Consider the following 15862-nt stretch of genomic DNA (forward strand, 5'->3'; position numbering starts at 1 on the left):
GCTTTCCTGCCCTTCTTTTCATGATCTTGTAAATATTGAATTATTTCAAACAGCAATAAATTATAGGCTCTGAAATGTCCACGGACCACAAGGACCCAGTTCTGTTTGGGCCTCATCAAAAACTCTCAGCCTTTTATACCGCACTAAATTTGTTTTCAGTTCCTACCCCCTAAAAAATTAGATACTTTATTTGTTGCATTTCAGCATTTTGGAGTAGACAACAATAAATCATGCATATTGAGGTAATCGAGCATTCACAAAAGAATATACTGAATTCTTGATTCAAGTTGTTTCTTGCCTCTGTATTGTTCTCACACATTTCTTTTACTTTTTCTTCCACCCATATAAATATAATTTACTTTATTGCAGTCAGTTACATACCCTCTCTGCTTTTTCGTTGCAACTAATTATTCTCATTCTGGCATTCCCAGTTCTGCCTGTCCTCCTACTTCCAACTTCCCCAATAATAAACATTATTTCTTCCACTGACTGCTTTCCTTTCCTTTCTGGTCCACTAGTGCTGCAAGGCACAATCTGCTATGGGAGAATCGACATTGGGTTTGTAGAACTGTCTCCTCACAATTCAGCTGCCAACTAGTTTTTAAATGGTTTTCTCCCTAGCTCTCCTCACCCAATAGTCAAACTGGCAGAAAGCAGCAGCAAGTCAGGTGAGTTGGGTAGGAGTTGAGAAATCTGAACATAACCCTTCATTCACTTCTGTTTCTTGGGATTTCCCCTATTTCCTATTTTCTCTCTGCTCCTTTCTCCCTAATTCTTAACTAGCTTGTGTTACTCCCCTCTGAGCCTCTTGCCAAATATAATCTTAAATTTTTCATGGGAGACTGCACATTTGGTGGCTTTGGGTTCAGCCTGTCCTTCCATAATTTTCTTTCCCTATTCTTACTGTTCTGTTTTATTTGCCTCTGAAACATTTTTTTTAAACTGTACTTTTGCAGTGTTTGCACTGCTGTGTGGAGACGGTGCGAGTATAAGGAACTGGTCACTGAGCTGAACAAACACAGAGAACAGGTCACTGAATCCTACACATCTTTGCAACAGGACTCTCATCCCCTAACCACGTCTTTCCCTGATGCATACATCATGAGATCCTGCGTCGAACAAGCACATCTGAGAATGTCTAGTGGCAAAATAGAAAAGTAGTAAGAATGACAAGCAAGGGTTAAATAGAAGCTGCTTAGGTTAGAACAATGGGCCTCTTCAAGGCTGATAGTGGTATGAGTAACTCGTTAGATGATGGGGTCTGCTTATGCTCATCATTGACATGTTGCCATTAGGGAGTAGGGAGTTTGGTGTAGGTGTCTTTGTATGGCTGGGTGATCAATAGAAATAATGAGCTTAGCGAAGCCAGAGACATTCCAGGTTAGCTGATAAGGATGTGGGATGATTGGGGGAAAACATTCGAAGCTAGGAGATGAGGAGACATTCGTCTATGTCTGTCACTGCGGCGTGATCAGCTAACTGTATTGTCCATGATTGGCCTGTAGTGAGGTAACCCCTCATGGCCAACCTATGCCAGGCTTATGATTGGTATTGACCCTCATGCTAACAATGTTCCAACCCCTATTGATCTGTATAAACGTGTGTATTTTCTGTATGTTTTTTGTCTTGTTCTGCCAGCATAGGTGGGACTCTATCGGGAGTCCAGATCAATGCTGCAGACCAAGTTCCACTCTAATAAAATTGTGTTGAACTGCAACAATGTATTCTACTCAGATTTTGCTGAACCAGACTGAGGGGAAAGAATCGAGCTCATCACATCGAGTGGGAAAAAGCTCGATTTGCATGGGCTGCAGCCAATAGTCAGGAGCATTGCAGTAGTATAATTCAGGTAAAATAATTGAGCATTGATTATGGCTCCCCTTGCCTTTGTCATGTCCAATCAGGACAAGTCTTGCAACTTACAAGTGGGGCATTCCCTCAATTTGAGTATTCATGCTTTAACCTTAAGCTACATAAAAATGATTTAGAAGTTAAATCCCTTCAGACCTACATTAGTTCACTGAATCAAGTCCTTAACCAGCTTGTGTCACCCTCTCTGAGCCTTTTGCCAGGCATAATCTTAGGCTTTTGTCATGGAAGGCTGGTGGCTTTGGGCTCAGTCTGAAGAGTCAGCAACATCTGGTTGGGTGCATTGATCAGCCCAATTTAATTTGGCATGCTGATTCACACAAGGTTCATACTGCAGGTGAGTTTTTACATTTTTATTTAGCTCAAGAAATTGTGATCCATTTTCTTACCTTCACCCTTATTCTTCTGTTCTTGAGTAGGTTGCTCTGTGTCGACCGCCATAGGGCATTACAGTACGATATTGAATACTAAGCAATGTTCCAGTGTTCTGAAAAACTTTTTGCTTGTTTTCATTCTGAAACTATAGAACACCCTCTCCCAAAGAATGAATCTCTATCTAATTAGCTAAGTGTATACATCATTAGTACTGCTTATCTAGAAGAAACCTGATGGTCATGTCTGAGGCCACTCTACTAGCTCCACAACTATCTTACTGATAATCGTAAAGCAGATATTTTTTGACAACATGTACAAAACTACAACAAGAAGTAACATCCATACATTTTCCAAGTATTATACCTTTAATCCGACAGCTGCAGACCAAGAATCCTTTGTCCAAACTGTGCTAAATACAGGAGTTATTAGGATGTACTACGCACAGTTCTGGGCTCCATATTATAAAAAGGATATAGAGTCATTGGAGAAGCTGCAAAAAAGAGTCACAGGGATGATACTAGAACTGAGAGGATATAATTATCAGGAAAGGCTGAACAGGCTGAGGATCTTTTCTCTAGAAAAAAGATGGATAGAGGTCATTAAGATAATGAAAGGGTTTGACAGGGTAGACATAGGGAAACGTTTCCACTTGTGGGGGAATCCAAAACTAGAGGTCATAAATATAAGATAGTCACTAATATATTCAATAGGGAATTCAGGAGTAACCTCCTTACTCAAAGATTGGCAAGAATGTGGAATGTGTTACCAAAATGAGTAGTTGACTCAAATAGCATAGATGCATTTAAAAGGAAGCTAGATAAGCACACAAGGGAGAAAGGAATAGAAGGATATGCTGATAGGGTTAGATGAAGTAGAGAGAGAGAAGGCATATGAGGAGCATAAATGCTGCCATAGACCAGTTGGGCTGAATGCCCTGTTTCTGTGCTGGAGACTCGATGTAACTACGAAGGCCTACCTTCAGCTGGTTTGAATACTACTTGTTACATTCTAGTCTTATGTGAAGGACGCTGAAGGACAGTCTACTTAGTTTATAGGGTCTTCCCTATTCTTTGAATGATGGAAATCTTCTCGACCATTCCCTAACCTGTGGATAATTTATACAGTTGCTCTATATGCAATTGATTTATCTGCTCCGTAGCACAGTTTAGGTAGGTACAAAATGAACTGGACTACTTTTAATCAGTAAACACTGTAAATAAGTAAACCACAAAAATGAGTGGCTGTTCATGAATTTCAACAAACAAAACAGATTGAAATATTTTTGTTTCAAAATTTACCTTAATCCACTTCAAATCTGAGAGACTCTTTGGAAATTCTTGGATATACATCTTAAGGTACTGCTCAGGCGATACTTTATCTTGTTCCTGGTCTTCTCTTAAATAATAAATAAGCCTAACAGCACGTGCCTCTTCAATATAACCTCCATTTAACTTCACTCCTCCCACTCTATCACCAATAAAACTTCCATTAAACGTAGGATAAATAAACGCAGTGCTCTCTACTAGATTAGCATTGTGATATATAGCATCTAAAATGGCATTTGGTAAGCATGAATTTCCTACTTTTGCACAAAGATTTGAGTAGCTATACTCAATATTATTGTAAGAAACTTTTAAATCATGGACCTTTTTATCAAGTGATAAAATCTCTTCAAATGCTCTTTTCTTAAGGATATTACCATCTTTTGAAACAGCAATGAAAGAAACATATGCCCCCTCGGTGTAAAGCCTCGCCGTCGAGAATTGCGAATAATTGGGTGGAAAATGTTCTTTAATAAACGCTCTTTCTATTTTTGCCCGACCGTTAGAAGGAGTAAATTGCTCTTCTATGTCATTTGCTTCATTTTTCTTAAAAAACATGAATCCTGACCCTAGTCCTGCAGAAATTAGCAGAGGAATTACCAAGAACCACCAAGGGTATCGGCCCACATAAAATCCAAACTTCTCGAAAGCATCACGGAGAGGTTTCTCAACGCAATCCGTTTGACAGTGAACCATGGCAAAACTGAGGTTCAACAAAACAGCACTTTATAACAGTTTGACCGTTTCCCTTAGGCAGCTGTAAACATCAGCAACGTGCCCACTCTCCACTCCTCTCAATGACAAGGCCACCAATACCTCGCCACCAGCTGCCAAATGCTGCTTTTTGGTTGATCGGGCAGCCTTTGGTTGCAGTTTACCGTTTACCTCCGATGACAGGCGGGTTTACGATTGGACAGCGACGCACACGTGGGTGGGGCTGGCAGCACGCGGAATTTCAAAAACAAAACGCGGGAAAGGGGCTGATGCGAAGGCACTGACGCAAGTTGGGACACGAGACCTAGCGGTTTGGCCTCGGTCAGTTGGTGTGGCCTCGAGCCGCTGCTTTTCTGAGAAGAGGATCGTGAGGAGGCTGTCTCGGTGATCAATCTTATGGACGGCTTTGAATGTTGGGAAATGGATCCTTTTTTAAAATTTGACGTTCCCTTTCTGCACTTAAGAACATAAGAAATAGCAGTAGGCCATACTGCCCCTGGAGCGACATAAGAAATAGCAGTAGGCCATACTGCCCCTGGAGCGACATAAGAAATAGCAGTAGGCCATACTGCCCCTGGAGCGACATAAGAAATAGCAGTAGGCCATACTGCCCCTGGAGCGACATAAGACATAGCAGCAGGCCATACTGCCCCTGGAGCGACATAAGACATAGCAGTAGGCCATACTGCCCCTGGAGCCTGCTCTGCCATTCAACACAATCATGGCTGATCTTCGACCTGAACTCCACTTTCCCGCCCGATCCCCGTATCCCTTGATTCCCTTAGAGTCCTGAAATCTATTATGTCAATTCTTGAATATACATTAGCATTAATAATAAAAACAGAAAATGCTGGGAAGCTCAGCAAGTCTGTGTAGAAAACAGAAAATGCTGGCAAAGCTCAGCAAGCCTGTGCAGAAAACAGAAAATGCTGGTGAAGCTCAGCAAGTCAGGCAGCTTTTGTGGAGAAAGAAAGAGTTAACGTTTCAGGTCGAAGACCTTTCGTTAGAACTGGAAGATGTTAAAAGAGTAAAAGTTTTTGAGCAAGCCAGGGAAAGGGAGGGGAGGGGAGGAAAGAACAAAAGGGAAGGTCTGATAGGGTAGAGGGCACGAGTGATTAAATGACAAAAGGGATGATGGTGCATAACAAGGAAGGTGGTAATGGGACAGGTTAAGAAACAAAAGATTGGTCAGGAATAGCTGTAACTGGCAGCACCAGAACCATTACCAGCAGTAGCTGACTGAAAAAATTTGAGCAGTGGTTATGATGTGAAGTTATTGAAATCAATGTTGAGTCCAGAAGGTTATAAAGTGCCGAAATGAAAGATGAGATGCTGTTCCTCGAGCTTCCGTTCAGCTTCATTGGAATAGCGTAAGAGGCCGAGGAAAGAGAGGTCAGGGTAGGAGTGGGAAGGGGAATTAAAATGGCAAGCGACTGACAGGTCAGGGTCACGCTTGTGGACAGAGCGGAGGTGTTCAGCAAAGTGATCATCCAGTCTGCGTTTGGTCTCCCCAATGTAGAGGAGACTGCATTGTGTGCAGCAAATACAGTATACTAAATTGAAAGAAGTACAAGTAAACCGCTGTTTCACCTGGAAGGAGTGTTTGGGGCCCTGGACAGTGGGAAGGGAGGAGGTGAAGAGGCAGGTGTTATATCTTCTGCGCTCGCATGGGAAGGTGCCGTGGGGAGGAGTGTGGGTTTTGGGAGTGATGAAAGAGTGGACCAGGGTGTCGCGGAGGGAGCGGTCCCTTCAGAATGCTGAAAGGGGAGGGGAGGGGAAGATGTGTTTAGTGGCCTAATCCCACTTTCCAGCAGTTGGTCTATAGCCTTGTGGGTTATGGTACTTTAGGTGCATATCCAGGTACTTTTTAAATGTGATGAGGGTTTCTGCCTCTACCGTCCTTTCAGGCAATGAATTCCAGACCCCCACCACCCTCTGGGTGAAATTTTTTTTCCTCAGCTCCCATCTAATCCTTCCACCAATCACTTTAAATCTATGCCCCCTGGTTATTGACCCCTCTGCTAAGGGAAATAGGTCCTTCCTGTTCACTCTATCTAGGGCCCTCAAAATTTTGTACACCTCAATTAAATCACCCCTCAGCCTCCTTTGTTCCAAAGAAAACAACCCCAGCCTATCCAATCTTTCTTCATTGCTAAAATTCTCCAGTCCTGGCAACATCCTCATTAATCTCCCCTGTACCCTCTCTGGTGCAATTATTATTTTTTTATTCGTTCACGGGATGTGGGCGTTGCGGGCGAGGCCAGCATTTATTGCCCATCCCTAATTGCCCTCGAGTAGGTGGTGGTGAGCCGCCTTCTTGAACCGCTGCAGTCCGTGTGGTGACGGTTCTCCCACAGTGCTGTTAGGAAGGGAGTTCCAGGATTTTGACCCAGCGACAATGAAGGAACGGCGATATATTTCCAAGTCGGGATGGTGTGTGACTTGGAGGGGAACGTGCAGGTGATGTTGTTCCCATGTGCCTGCTGCTCTTGTCCTTCTAGGTGGTAGAGGTCGCAGGTTTAGGATGTGCTGTCGAAGAAGCCTTGGCGAGTTGCTGCAGTGCATCCTGTGGATGGTACACAGTGCACCCACAGTGCGCCGGTGGTGAAGGGAGTGAATGTTTAGGGTGGTGGATGGGGTGCCAATCAAGCGGGCTGCTTTATCTTGGATGGTGTCGAGCTTCTTGAGTGTTGTTGGAGCTGCACACATCCAGGCAAGTGGAGAGTATTCCATCACACTCCTGACTTGTGCCTTGTAGATGGTGGAAAGGCTTTGGGGAGTCAGGAGGTGAGTCACTCGCCGTAGAATACCCAGCCTCTGACCTGCTCTCGTAGCCACAGTATTTATATGGCTGGTCCAGTTAACTTTCTGGTCAATGGTGACCCCCAGGATGTTGATGGAGGGGGATTCGGCAATGGTAATGCCGTTGAATGTCAGGGGGAGGTGGTTAGACTCTCTCTTGTTGGAGATGGTCATTGCCTGGCACTTATCTGGCACGAATGTTACTTGCCACTTATGAGCCCAAGCCTGGATGTTGTCCAGGTCTTGCTGCATGCGGGCTCGGACTGCTTCATTATTTGAGGGGTTGCGAATGGAACTGAACACTGTGCAGTCATCAGCTAACATCCCCATTTCTGACCTTATGATGGAGGGAAGGTCACTGATGAAGCAGCTGAAGATGGTTGGGCCTAGGACACTGCCCTGAGGAACTCCTGCAGCAATGTCCAACGTCCCTCTGTTCCTCTACACCTCTCAGTATCCTCCCATTTATTGTGTATTCCCTTGCCTTGTTTGCTGTCTCCAAATTCATTACCTCACACTTCTCCGGATTGAATTCCATTTACCACTTTTCTGCTCACCTGACCAGTCCATTGATATCTTCCTGCAGTGTACAGCTTTCCTCCTCACTATCAACCACGCGGCCAATTTTTGTATCATCTGCAAACCTCTTAATCATGCCCCCTACATTTAAGGCCAAATCATTAATATATACCACAAGATCAACACAATTTTTATTTACTTATATTAGGAAAAAGAGGTTGGCCAAGAGCAATGTGAGCCCCTTAAAATTTGATAATGGTGATGTTGTAAATGAAAATAAGGAAATGGTGGAAATGTTAAATAAGTATTTTGCATCAGTATTTACAGGAGAGGAAGAGGATAGCATGCCGTATACCCCAAGGAAACTAATTTTGAATCAGAGATGGGGACTCACCATAATTAACGTAAACAAATTAACAGTAATGAAGAAAATAAAGGCATTGGAGAGTAACAAATCCCCAAGACCAGATGGTTTCCATCCCAGGGTTTTAAAGGAAGTAGGTGAGAACATTGCAGAAGCCCTAATTATAACCTTCCAAAGTTCTCTCAATTCAGGAACTGTTCCTTTAGATTGGAAAATTGCAGATGTCACACTGTTATTTACGAAAGTTGAGAGAGAGAGAAACCAGGGAATCATAGACCAGTTAGTCCAACCTCTGTTGTCGGGAAATTACTAGTCTATTAATAAGGATAGAGTGACTGAACACCTTGAAAATTTTCAGCTGATCAGAGAGAGCCAGCATGGATTTGTAAAGTGTTGGTCATGCCTGATGAACCTGATTGAATTTTTTGAAGAGGTGACTAAAGTAGTGGAAAGGGGAATGCCGATGGATGTTGTTTATATGGACTTCCAGAAGGCATTCAATAAAGTCCCTCATGAGAGACTGTTAGAGAAAGTTGAAGCTCATGCAGTTGAGGGCAAATTATTGACCTGGTTAGGAAATTGGCTGAGCGGCAGGAAAAAGAGAGTAGGGATAATGGGCAGGCACAGAAATTGGCAGGATGTGACTAATGGTGTTGCACAGGGATCTGTGTTGGGGCCTCAACTATTCACTGTATTTATTAACGACTTAGATGACGGGATAGAGAGCCACATATCCAAGTTTGCTGATGACAGTAAGATAGGCTGTTTTGTAAGCAGTGTAGATGGAAGCATAAAAAAACAGAGAGCTATTAATAGATTAAGTGAATGGGCAAAACTGTGGCAAATGGATTTCAAGGAGGGCAAGTATGAGGTCATCCACTTTGAACCTAAAAAGGATAGATCACGCCTCTAGCCAAGCTGTTCCAGTACAGCTACAACACTGGCATCTACCCGACAATGTAGAAAATTGCCCCGGTATGTCCTGTCCACAAAAAGCAGGACAAATCCAATCCGGCCAATTACCGCCCCATCAGTCTACTCTCAATCATCAGCAAAGTGATGGAAGGTGTCGTCAACAGTGCTATCACGCGGCACTTACTCACCAATAACCTGCTCACCGATGCTCAGTTTGGGTTCCGCCAGGACCATTCGGCTCCAGACCTCATTACAGCCTTGGTCCAAACATGGACAAAAGAGCTGAATTCCAGAGGTGAGGTGAGAGCGACTGCCCTTGAGATCAAGGCAGCATTTGACCGAGTGTGGCACCAAGGAGCCCTAGTAAAATTGATGTCAATGGGAATCAGGGAAAAACTCTCCAGTGGCTGGAGTCATACCTAGCACAAAGGAAGATGGTAGTGGTTGTTGGAGGCCAATCATCTCAGCCCCAGGACATTGCTGCAGGAGTTCCTCAGGGCAGTGTCCTAGGCCCAACCATCTTCAGCTGCTTCATCAATGACCTTCCCGCCATCATAAGGTCAGAAATGGGGATGTTCGCTGATGATTGCACAGTGTTCAGTTCCATTTGCAACCCCTCAAATAATGAAGCAGTCCGAGCCAGCATGCAGCAAGACCTGGACAACATCCAGGCTTGGGCTCATAAGTGGCAAGTAACATTCGTGCCAGATAAGTGCCAGGCAATGACCATCTCCAACAAGAGAGAATCTAACCACCTCCCCTTGACATTCAATGGCATTACCAGTGCCGAATCCCCCACCATCAACATCCTGGGAGTCACCATTGACCAGAAACTTAACTGGATCAGCCATATAAATACTGTGGCTACGAGAGCAGGTCAGAGGCTGGGTATTCTGCGGCGAGTGACTCACCTCCTGACTCCCCAAAGCCTTTCCACCATCTACAAGGCACAAGTCAGGAGTGTGATGGAATACTCTCCACTTGCTTGGATGAGTGCAGCTCCAACAACACTCAAGAAGCTCGACACCATCCAAGATGAAGCAGCCCGCTTGATTGGCACCCCATCCACCACCCTAAACATTCATTCCCTTCACCACCGGCGCACAGTGGCTGCAGTGTGTACCATCCACAGGATGCACTGCAGCAACTCGCCAAGTCTTCTTCGACAGCACCTCCCAAACCCGTGACCTCTACCACCTAGAAGGACAAGAGCAGCAGGTACAATGGAACAACACCACCTGCACGTTCCCCTCCAAGTCACACACCATTCCAACTTGGAAATATATCGCAGTGGTACAGTTTTTATTTTTTCAATATTTATAAAATTTTTACTAATATTAATTTGTGGCATGAATTTCTGGGGGATAATTTTTGCTAACTCATTATCGTAAGTTTGATTTCCCAAGAAAGTCCATTGGTGCCCACTAAGTCAATGGAAAGCAGACTGGAAGTGAATTATTTACAACACTTCAACAGAACAGGCAGAGTTGAAAGTACCTTCATAGGAATTTAGGGAGCCACGAGGCATCTCGGTGGAAGCTACAGAGACTTGTGGTAAGAAGCCAGTGAAGTTAAAATTTATGATGGGATTTCAGTAATTACGAGGCAGTCCACTTGATTGGTTCCTTATCCATTAACCTAAATATCACACCCTCCATCACTGCCATACCGTGTCTGCAGTGTGTACTATCTACAGGATGCATCGCAGCAACTCACCAAGGCTTCTTTGGCAGCACCTCCCAAACCCATGTCCTCCATCACCTAAAACAACAAGAGTAGAACGAGAACACCATCACCTCCAAGTTCCCCTCCAAATCACACGCCATCCTAACTTGGACATATATCTCCATCCCTTCATCATTGCTGGGTCAAAATCTTGGAACTCCTTATGTCCTCCCTACCTAGTAGCATTGTGCGACTACCTTCACCACATGGACTGCAGCGGTTCAAGCTGAAGGCCCACCACCACCTTTGCGCTGGATGGGCTGGGTTAAAATCTGCGCTTAAGATTGGCAAAAAATGAAGTCAGGATTTTGCGGTACGTATGCAAATACACAAAGCATTCAAAGCAAAACTGGAGTGCTAGAACCAAAACAAAGACACGGGCCCCGATATTAGCGGGGAAGCAGGATGGCAGCGGGGGGGGGGGGCGCGATTGGGCACGTGGGTCAAGATGGCAGAGGAGGTCACCAGCAGCAGCAACATCTCCCGCACATGGATCCAGTGCAGGAAGCGCTTCAATGTCCTAACTAGGTCAGCCAAAGTGAGTACACTTACTCATTCTCCTACATTCCGTCTTCCACATCGCCGCCCCCTCCCCCCAATTCATTCTGCACTGCCAACACTACTCCATCACATCACTCCTCACACCCACTTAAGGCTCATCCTCAACTTACCTTCACTTCCTGAGCACTTCCTCACCTCCCCATTTGTGAAACCACCATTGTCAATCACCCCAATCCTGATCCAATATGATGTCTCTGTCTCATACTCACCCTCTGATGCACCTCTTTCACTGTCAGCCTCACCCAAAGCAATGCATTCCTCGGTTGGCCACTTCACCATCACTCATTCACACATCTGTACTTTCTCCCCTTCTAGGAGAAGAGAGCGTATGCGAGAGGACGAGGACTGAAGGGGGGGGGGCCACAACCAATAGTGGTCCTCACAGAGGCGGAGGAGGAGGCCCTGGAGATCAGCCGCACCCTCGAGTGCCTGTCCGTCGAGACGCTGAGACTGGCACCCCACAAACATCTGGTGACACAACTTTAACATTCGTCACACACAACATGAATTGATGTTAAGAATGATTGGCATGTTGAACACCTCAGTATTCTCATTGCAACATGACACATCTGTGATGTTGCTTAATGTTGCCTTCTGTTCTCTTACAGGCCCTTCAACGACTGCAATGATGGGAGAGAGCGATTCCTCAGAGGAGCACCCGGCCTCTGAGGGCGCACTGTCACATCTTAACGAGCCATCCACCAGCGCAGGTACTCACACTTCAGTGGGTCCTAGTAGTCAGTTAGTTGGGTTGGCACCTGATGAGTCACCACACACAAGTGAGCACGAGCGGACACTGGTTGCAGGGGCAGCTGTGGAGAGTCCCCATCGGTGGGCGCTCTCCTCTCCAGGCTCTGCTCAGCTGGACGCAGATGCTGATCCCCGGGGGCCATCCTTTAAAAGGAGAATGAACGAGGGACAGCAGCACATTTGCAAAGTAGTGGAACAAGTGCCATGCACACTCTCCACAATAACACAGAGGATGGAGGAGTCCAACTCCTGCATTAGTGGAATGGTGGCACAGGTACGGGAGGGAATCTCTGAAATAGTGTCACAGGGACTTGAGGAACTTTCTGAGATAGTGTCGCACGTAACTGCTGAATTGTCTGAGATAGTGTCGCAGGTAACTGCTGAATTGCCTGAGATAGTGTCGCAGGTAACTGCTGAAATGTCTGAGATAGTGTCACAGGTAAGTGCGGGAATGTCTGTGATGGAGAGAAGGCTAGCCTCCATTGAGCTTCAAACATGGCTCACAAATAAGTCCATTTAGGCCCTGATAACAGCTGTTCGGACTCACAGTGAACAACATTCTGCTGCCTTATACAGGCAGACAGAAAATTTACAACTGTACTTCCAAGGCATCATATATGTCCTCCAAACTGTTCTCCAGTAGGGTGGTATGAGTGATGTGGGCCTGGTCCAGGAGAGGGACGATGGCGAAAGGGGATATGGAAGTGGGCATGCACTGAAAGCGCTCCCACATCTCACCTGTTTCCCCTCCCCACAACCGGCACCCACAATGCTGCCACCTCTCCAGGCAGCCGAGTCTGCTCCTGCACAGGTGCAGGTGGAGCAGTCTTTGTCGGGGTCCTCACGGGCTCCAAAATCCAGAGGGTGTAGGCTGAATGCACCTAAGCAGTCCGGGCATGGACTTGAGCAACCTGTTACTACCTCTGCTGAGCCACAGGGGATGCACCAAGTACAAGTAGTAGGAAGAGAAAGGCTAAGGATTTGTGATCACGAAAGGTACGCACAAGGGTGTCTGACAGACTGTCACATTTATCATTTATATTTGATTTTTGTTAAAGTCACATTAAATGTTATCATCCTCACCACTGCTGCCACGTCTTGCCCATTCTTTACTGGCTTTTGTGATAGCGCCCTTTCATGTGCTTCATCATGAAAGGCGACATGATGCCACCCAGTGGGTGACTTTACAGTGGGTGTATGTGTAGTTGCAGGACTGTTTTGTACGGGGCAGGGGGGGGTGGTGGTGGGGCCGGTGTTGGCGCTGGTCTTACAGATGGTGTGAGGACTGGACTATTCTCACTTTGTGATCTTATGAGAATTGTTCACATATGAGTGACTCCCTGGCCTCACAAGCAGACAAGTGAGCCACTGCTCTGCCCATGGGTTCATCCTCCTCCTTCTCCTCCTCCTCCTGCTGCTGCTCCTGCTGCTGCTTCTCTTCCTCAATGTTCATTGCAGATGTGGATGCTGGATGAGGGCATGGGGCCTCATCAACTGGTACCCCTCCCTGTTGAGCCATGTTGTGCAGGACACAACACACCACTATAATGCGATCGACTCTCGCTGGTGCATATTGAAGCGCTCCCCCGGGATGATCGAGGCACCGAAATCGCATCTTAAGCGGTCCTATCGCATGTTGAATTATACACCTGGTGGTAATGTGGCTGTTGTTGTATCGATGCTGTAGCTCGGTGCTGGAAGAGGTCCGGGATGTTGGATTCCCTCAGAATGAATGAATCGTGGCAGTTGCCAGGGAATCATGCACACATGTGAAGAAATCTTTTGCACTGGTCACAAACGAGCTGAGCGTTGATAAAGTGCTAACCCTTTCTGTTGATGAACAGTCCCGGCTCGTTTGGAGGTGCTCGGATTGCTGTATGCGTGCAATCGATTGCACCTTGTACACTTGGGAAGCCAGCCACTGCCCTCTCCGTCTGACTGAGGTCGTCCATAAGGAAGTTGACGTATTGCTAGGCCGTGCGAAACAAACCGTCGGTGAACTGCCTTATGCACTTGTAGGCAGACGACTGAGAGATCCCGGCAATGTTACCGGTGGCACCCTGGAATGATCCGGAGGTGAAGAAGTTGAGGGCAGTGGTCACCTTAACAGCGATGGGTAATGAGATGCCGCCAGGCCCAGCAGGGAGCAGCTCAGCATGAAGGAGGCTGCAGATATCTGCGACCACCTGCCGACTCTCTCTCAGCCTCTGTATGCACTGCTTCTCAGAGAGGTCCAGGAAGCTGAGCCTCGGTATGTCGACTCTCTGACGAGGGTAGTGCCTCCTGCGACGTCGCTCCCTCTGTTGTTCCCCTCTGTGTTCTTGTGCAGGTGCCTTTGGCACAGCACTGTGTTGTGGAACTACAAGTGGCGGAAGTGCACGCCGTCCCTGGCGAGGCTGGTGATGTTCCTCCTGCTCGGATGTACTGGTGAATGCAGCCATCCTGATGGTGTCAGTTTGAGGTGGTCCGAAAAGTTGGTAAATATGCGTAAACAGGACAATTCTGAGTGGAAACCAAGAATTCTCAGTCTAAACACAAAGATCTTCCAGCCAAAAGTTTGTCTGAGAGAACTGAGTTCCCTGCTGCAATAACTCACCTTTTATCCCCATCTGTCAAACAGGGATTTAAATGTCCAAATGGCTGCCGGCTGAAACCTGACTAATTTCCAATGCCGTGTTTCACACAGCACGGGAAACACGTTGAGGCAGCGTTGAAATCACTTGCCTTCATTGTTAATTGGATTTAGATACATTTTAAGTACTTTAAGTACTTGAATTCCTTGTTTAAATATTGAAAGCCAGCGGGACTTCCGGGTTCGGGAACAACTCTGGGTCATGTGCGTTCTTCGGCAGGTTGGAGCCAGGATTCCTGCCCGCTCTAAAAAAACCCGATTTTCTTTGCCCCACCGCCCCAACGCACCCGCAAATTTCTTTCAAAATCGTGCCCTAAGAGCAGTATTGTTACCTTGGCAACTCTAGGCTGGTCATTGAACTCCTTTTGGCATTGCAGCCATGTCCTTGGAGCTAAGCTCCTGCCATTAACCTCCTTTGTGATGTCTTCCCACTGGCAGCGGAGGTGCTGCCTGAATGACTTTCTGCCCCTAGGAGGAACAGGATCTCCCTTCTCCTGTGCGATGCTTGCACCAGTGCCTCTCAGGCTTCATCAGAAAGCATAGGTGCCCTTTCAGTACTTGCTGCAGCCATTTCTATGTGCAGAACTGTCTTTCTGTTGTCAGCAGCCAGAGTGTGCTTCCCTTTAAGGCTAGCTGCCTTTAAGTGTGGTCAGAGACACCCAACATCCTGTCTCCCAAACAGGCGTGCAACCAATGAATAACGCGGGTAGCGTTGGCTGAAGTTCTGACTCATAGAAAATTTATGGCACAGAAGGAGGTCATTTGACCCATCGTGTCCAAGCTGGCCAAAAATGAGCCTAATCCCACTTTCCAGCACTTGGTCCATAGCCTTGTAGGTTATGGCACTTCAGGTGCACATCCAGATACTTTTTAAATGTGATGAGGGTCTCTGTCTCTACCACCCTTTCAGGCAGTGAGTTCCAGACCCCCACCACCCTTTGGGTGAAAAATATTTTCCCCAACTCCCCTCTAATCCTTCTACCAATCACTTTAAATCTATGCCCCTGGTTACTGACCTGTCTACTAAGGGAAATAGGTCCTTCCTATCCACTCTATCTAGGCCCCTCATAATTTTATACACCTCAATTAAACCTCCCCTCAGCTTCCTTTGTTCCAAAGAAAACAATCACAGCCTATCCAATCTTTCCTCATAGCTAAAATTCTCCAGTCCTGGCAACATCCTCGTAAATCTCCTCTGTACCCTCTCAAGTGCAATCACATCTTTCCTGTAATGCGGTGACCGGAACTGTATACAGTACTCAAGCTGTGGCCTAACTAATGTTTTATACAGTTCTAGCATAACCTCCCTGCTCT

General features: G+C 46.2%; 1 protein-coding gene across 1 annotated transcript in view; it reads right to left on the reverse strand.

Annotated features, from left to right (window-relative positions):
* Positions 1–13454, reverse strand: part of LOC137344184 (patched domain-containing protein 3-like) — a 46434-nt gene extending 32980 nt beyond the window's left edge. Inside the window, exons 1-2 of the mRNA XM_068007166.1 lie at positions 13336–13454; positions 3543–4243 (exon numbers count right to left, since the gene is read on the reverse strand). Of these exons, the coding sequence (XP_067863267.1) occupies positions 3543–4243; positions 13336–13435 (801 nt within the window). The 5' untranslated portion in view covers positions 13436–13454. The remainder of the gene's footprint in view (positions 1–3542; positions 4244–13335) is intronic.
* Positions 13455–15862: the final 2408 nt, after the last annotated feature.

Source organism: Heptranchias perlo, chromosome 2 (assembly GCF_035084215.1).
Source record: "Heptranchias perlo isolate sHepPer1 chromosome 2, sHepPer1.hap1, whole genome shotgun sequence".
In the NCBI taxonomy this organism is placed as follows: Eukaryota; Metazoa; Chordata; class Chondrichthyes; order Hexanchiformes; family Hexanchidae; genus Heptranchias; species Heptranchias perlo.